We start from the raw sequence: 6,000 nt of genomic DNA on the forward strand, positions 1-6,000 counted from the left end.
GATATCCAAATCGAAAATGCAAAAACAGAGCTCCTTGGCTCCACCTCACTATATACAAAAGTTTATTCAAGGTAATTAATCATAGACCTAATGTAAAAGCTAAACTATAAAGCTTCTAGAAGAAAACAAAAGAGGTATCCTGAAGATCTTGAGCTAGGCAAAGGTTGCTTAGAGAGGACACAGAATTCACTAACCTGAAGGGAAAACTAATACATTAAACATTACCAAAATTAAAACTTTGCTCTCTTAATAATACTATTTATAAAAAGGAAAAGACAATCCACAGTCTGGAGAAAATATTCCTGTCTATTTGTTTGTTTTGGCATTCCTGAGGGCGCACAGATGAGAAGATATTCTTAATCCATATATCCAACAAAGAACTTGTCTCCAGAATATATTAAAAACTCTCACAGCTCAATATAAAGAGGAGTTTTGAAACTAGAGAAAGCTGGTAGTTGTACAACATTGTGACTACACTAATACCACTAAATTGTACATTTTTATATGTTTAGTTGTTTGTTATGTGACTTTTACCTCAATTTAAAAATAAGTAAATAAAAAGAGAAACAAAATGATCTGGTATTCGATAGTGGTGATGGCTGCACAACAGTGTATTCATTCATAGTCTGTGTCTAAAGACTGCTGAATGTGTACATATGACAGATTTTATGTTATGTGAATTATATCTCAGTAAAAAATTAAATAAACAGAGAAAACCATTTTAAAAAGTGAATAAAAGACTTGAATAAACGCTTCACCAAAAATAGATACACACATGGCCAATAAGTAAATGAAAATGTGCTCAGTAGCATTAGTTGTCAGGGAAGTGCAGATTTAAACTACGATAAGAAATTACTGTATATCCACTAGATTGGCTAAAATGAAAATTACTGACAATCCCACATGTTGGCAGAGGTGTACAGAGCAGCTACATCTCTCGTACATTGCTGGTGGAGTGTAAAATTATATAACCCTTTTGGAAAACTGTTAGCAGTTTTCTTTAAAGGTAATCATATGTCTTTAAAGGTAATCTTTGAAGGTAATCATATGTCTACCATATGATCCAACAATTCCATTCCTAGGTATTTACCCAAGGAAGATGAAAACATTGCCCACTAAAAGCCTTGTACAAGAATGTTCACTACAACTTAATAATTGCCAAAATCTGGAAACCACCAGGGGCCCATCAGCAGGAGAATAGATAAACCGGTATATTCATACAATGGAATGCTCTTCATCAATATGAAGAAATGAACTACTCATACACACAACATAGATGAAACCCAAAAACATTATGCTGGGACTTCCCTGGTGGTGCAGTGGTTAAGAAGCCAATCCGCCTGCCAATGCAGGGGATGCGGTTTGATCCCCGATCTGGGAGGATCCCACATGCCGCAAAGCAACTAAGCCCATGCGCCACAACTACTGACCCTGCGCTCTAGAGCCCGCATGCCACAACTACTGAGCCTGCATGCCCTAGGGCCCGCGTGCTGCAACTACTGAAGCCCGCGTGCTCTAGGGCCCATGTGCCATAACTACTGAGCCCACGTGCTGCAACTACTGAAGCCTGTGCACCTAGAGCCCGTGCTCCACAGCAAGAGAAGCCACCGCAATGAGAAGCCCGTGCAACTAAGAGTAATCCCCGCTCACCACAACTAGAGAAAGTCCACGTGCAGCAACAAAGACCCAATGCAGCCAAAGATAAAAAAAAAAAGGGCTTCCCTGGTGATGCAGTGGTTGAGAGTCTGCCTGCCAATGCAGGGGACACGGGTTCGTGCCCCGGTCCGGGAGGGTCCTGCGTGCCGTGGAGTGGCTGGGCCCATGAGCCATGGCCGCTGAGCCTGCGCGTCCGGAGCCTGTGCTCCACAATGGGAGAGGCCACAGCAGTGAGAGGCCCACGTACCGCAGAAAAAAAAAAAAGTTAAAATTAAATAAAAAAGAAACACTTAAAAAAAATTATACTGAGTGAAAGAAGCCTTGTTGGAAAAAGTATTTACTGAATGATTCCTTAGATGAGGCAAAACTAGTCTATAGTGATGAAAATTAGAATAGTGATTACTTCTGGTGAGGGGGACTAACTAGGAAGTGACCCTGGAAACTTTCTAGGTTAATGGAGATATTCTGTATCTTGTTAGGGGGAGGATTATTCAGGTTTATGCATTTGTCAGTTACTAATCAAACTGTATATTCAGAATCTATAGTCAAGATTATTCCATTGTATGGAATTTAACCTTAATCAAATACACTGTACCCATGTTGTGCTATGCTAGTGGAATCTCTTGTGGTTTGAGGTACACAAAAATAATGAAGCTACTTCATTTTTCTTTGTCATTCACATTTAGCACACTACTATGGAAAGAAGAAAAATAAAAGAATTGGGAGGCCACCTGGTGGGCATAGTAACTTAGCATGTGCCCTGAAAAAAGCGAGTAAGAGGAGAAAGAGGCGAAAAAATGTTTTTGTTCATAAGAAGAAACGCTCCTCTGCATCTGTTGATAATACCCCAGCGGGCTCTCCCCAGGTACGAGATCTATGATGTACCTGTAATGTCTAGAAGCCAAGAGATCCCTGGTTTACAATACAGGCAGAAGGAATACCTGCAGGTCTTTCTATTTGGATCTCCGGCCAATGGAAGATGGTCTCGTGGTCCAGGAACTGATTTGTCCTGAATTTCAATGAGACTTCTCTCCTTGTCCTCTAGGGAAGTGGAGGTGAAGATGAGGATGACCCAGATGAAGGGGATGATGATTCCCTAAGTGAGGGCAGTACATCTGAGCAACAGGATGAGCTACAGGAAGAGTCAGAAATGTCAGAAAAAAAATCATGCTCCTCCTCTCCCACCCAAAGTGAGATATCCACATCACTGCCTCCAGACAGACAGAGAAGAAAAAGAGAGCTTCGCACTTTTTCATTTTCTGATGATGAGAATAAACCTCCTTCACCAAAGGTACCCGTTTTAAAACTACAGTCTTTTTTTCTCTCTTGACAATTTCCCTCTAGAATCTAACCGTTAATGATGTTGGTGTTACACTTATTTCACTATGGCTTCAGTTGAATTTCCTGGGTCTTTTTTAAAAACATCCCAAATTCAGTGATTTACTTGCATTTCAAGGATTATTTGGAGATCAACTACTTATCAGGAGGAAAGTCTCTCTCAGAATGGCTGCTTGTTTTAAGTAAAAAAAAGTTTCATTGGTAGTTTATTAGTAACTTGTCATTTAGTTTAGGGAAAGCTGCCTTTTGATATTTTTCATAATATATATGGTTTTATAGTAATAAGTTATCTTTTTGGTTCTGATTAAACCATTTTGTTTAGTAGATTCATACATGCGTATTAACACATACATGCATTATAAGAATGGCAGTTAAGTTAGTGTTTTAAAACTGGATTGCTTTTTAAATATAGTCTGTGAACAGAAGTGGTTAAAAACGATTTCTCCTGATAATTTAGTTAAGCCTTCTCTTATTGGAAATACCAGCCCATCTACTTCTGCACCCTGCCAGAGAGTGACCTGAAATAAACCAAGGAACAAGTGGAAGATTTTAAAACTATTCTTCTCTGTTAAATTGTCCAAATTATTTGTGCTGAAACTTTGAGATGAATTCTTGTCTGTTAATATTTCTTATTATAAAAGACAAACATTTCCTGATTAGCTAGTGTGTATGGACCTTTGCCATCCTTGCTGGGAGAAATCATGTCCTAAAACCACTTTAAATCCTGCCTTAAAGGGTTATGACTTTATGTAGAGACTTTCTTAGAATGAAATAGTTCTAACACCATTTGGTTTGCTTTTGTTGTGGGGAATGAAGGAAATAAGGATTGAAGTTTCTGAAAGGCTTCACCTGGACAGTAACCCCCTGAAGTGGAGTGTGGCAGATGTTGTGCGGTTCATCAGATCCACCGACTGTGCTCCGCTAGCAAGAATATTCCTAGACCAGGTAATCACAAAGACCTTGAGGTTTTAGTAATGTATCTCTTTAGCAGAGGTCTGTGGAGGTAATAGCAATTTATTTTCAAGTCTAAGGAAAAATATTTCTATCCAAAACAAAACAAAAAAAATTACTTCCCTTCTCCAGAGTAGAACTATGATAAAAAGTTACTTATCTGACTGCCTCCATAGTTGAAGCAGATTATTATTGCATTCTCATTTTTCCTAAGAGTTTGTTTCCATCCCCTATTAAATAGCTTAAAATTACGCATGCTATACTTAATTATCCTCCTCTTTTCCAAAATAACGATCTGCTTGTTTTAAAAAGTAATTAACATCTATAATGTGTTAGGCTCTAACAGAAATAGTCTGTGGCCTTAAATATTGAAATAAATTTTGTTTTGATAATTGAGGAGATTCAAAACTGAACATCTTTGAAAAGCTGGTCAGGCTTTTATGAATGTTACAGAGTAGGAAAACATTGCAGTTTATAGGTAATATTTTCTTTCAGATTTAGAAAGAGTCCTCTAAAAAGATATTTCTTCTGGCACATTTAGTTGCCGGTTACTGTTAGGCTAGTTAATTTACTGGATTTCTGCAGAGCAGAATGGATTCTTACCCTTGGTAAAACTTTTATTACACATTCTGTTTTTTTTAAATTTATTTGGCTGTGTTGGGTCTTAGTTGCGGCATGCAGGCTTCTGTCTAGTTGCGGCACACGGGCTCTCTAGTTGTGACAGACAGGCTCAGTAGTTGTGGCACACGGGCTGCAGAGCGTGTGGGCTCAGTAGTTGCAGTGCCTAGGCTTAGTTGCCCCACAGCATGTGAGATCTTAGTTCCCCAACCAGGGATTGAACCCACATCCCCTTCATTGGAAGGCAGATTCTTAACCACTGGACTACCAGGGAAGTCCCCTTTATTACTAATTCTGAAGATTGATTAGTATGGAGGACTATAAGAGGCATTTAAAAGGAAGTGTGTGATACTTATTTAAAGGGAAAAAGTGATGAAAGGAAAAGCACAGGGACTTTTGATTTTGACAAAGCGAAGTGAACCAGGGCTGTAATGGTCGAGCTGCCACTCATATGCACATCACAGATGATTTGTATTTTATGCTTTAACAGGAAATTGATGGGCAGGCCCTGTTGCTCCTTACCCTTCCCACCGTTCAAGAGTGCATGGACTTAAAACTGGGCCCTGCCATCAAACTTTGCCATCACATAGAGAGGATCAAGTTTGCTTTTTATGAACAGTTTGCCAACTGAGAAGGACAACCAAAGTGAGCTGTATCTTTGAAGCACAAATGCAGCAAATCCTTCGCCCTGCTCTACAAGTGGAGCTGAAATAGTCCTGGGGCTCTGGGCCCTGCAGGTGTCGGCTTGCTCTCTTTGCACTTTCAGGGAAGGAGGACCCACACTGAGTAAGCAAAAACTGCACAGAAGTGGCTCTCCTGCCAGTGAAAATGTGGGCATCTCTTGTTCAGCAGATTGCAGTTTAAAAAAAATAAAGGTTGTGAAGAAAAGACTCCTATAGAAGAATAAGCATTTCCACTGGTGTGGCCTGAAAACGAAGAATAATCTAGGTTGCTGGAAAGCACCCTTTTGGTTTTCTTTTTGTTCTTTCTGTTCCTTCCCATTGTAGATTGAACTTTGTTCTCTGCTTTCTCTTTCTTGGAAAGAGAGAACATAGCTTTAAGTCAGCACTGATTTGGGACTGTGCCTAAGGCACATCAGTGCTTCATTGTCATTGTGTTTTTTAAGCTTTTTTAAATTAAAACAGTTCATTTTGGGGATGATTATGTGGCTCTAGGGTTTTGAATGTACAGTCACACTTTGATCCATTTTAAAATCTATTCTTAGGAGTTCCTTTGTTTACTACCTCTGTTGGTAATTGAGCTTATAGCCATGTATGAGGTTGTTTTAATGATACCATTTTTAAGCTACATGAACACTAAAACTATGACAGAGTTGGAGGGAAAAAAAAACACTGTTTGCTTTCTTAAAAATAATGTGTGGCACTTAACACCAATTCCTTAACTGACTGATCTAAGAACTCTACTGTCATTGTTTTG

The 6,000-nt window shown here is 39.1% G+C and overlaps 1 protein-coding gene across 2 annotated transcripts in view; it reads left to right on the top strand.

Moving 5' to 3' along the window:
• Positions 1-5,733, top strand: part of SFMBT1 (Scm like with four mbt domains 1) — a 127,200-nt gene extending 121,467 nt beyond the window's left edge. For both annotated transcript variants that reach the window (XM_082849126.1, XM_082849127.1), the window contains 4 exons: positions 2,343-2,521; positions 2,702-2,947; positions 3,811-3,939; positions 5,054-5,733. In XM_082849126.1, the coding sequence (XP_082705252.1) occupies positions 2,343-2,521; positions 2,702-2,947; positions 3,811-3,939; positions 5,054-5,194 (695 nt within the window). In that variant the 3' untranslated portion in view covers positions 5,195-5,733. The remainder of the gene's footprint in view (positions 1-2,342; positions 2,522-2,701; positions 2,948-3,810; positions 3,940-5,053) is intronic.
• The last annotated feature ends 267 nt before the right edge of the window (positions 5,734-6,000 follow it).

Source organism: Leucopleurus acutus (assembly GCF_964270905.1).
Source record: "Leucopleurus acutus genome assembly, chromosome: 10".
NCBI lineage: Eukaryota > Metazoa > Chordata > Mammalia > Artiodactyla > Delphinidae > Leucopleurus > Leucopleurus acutus.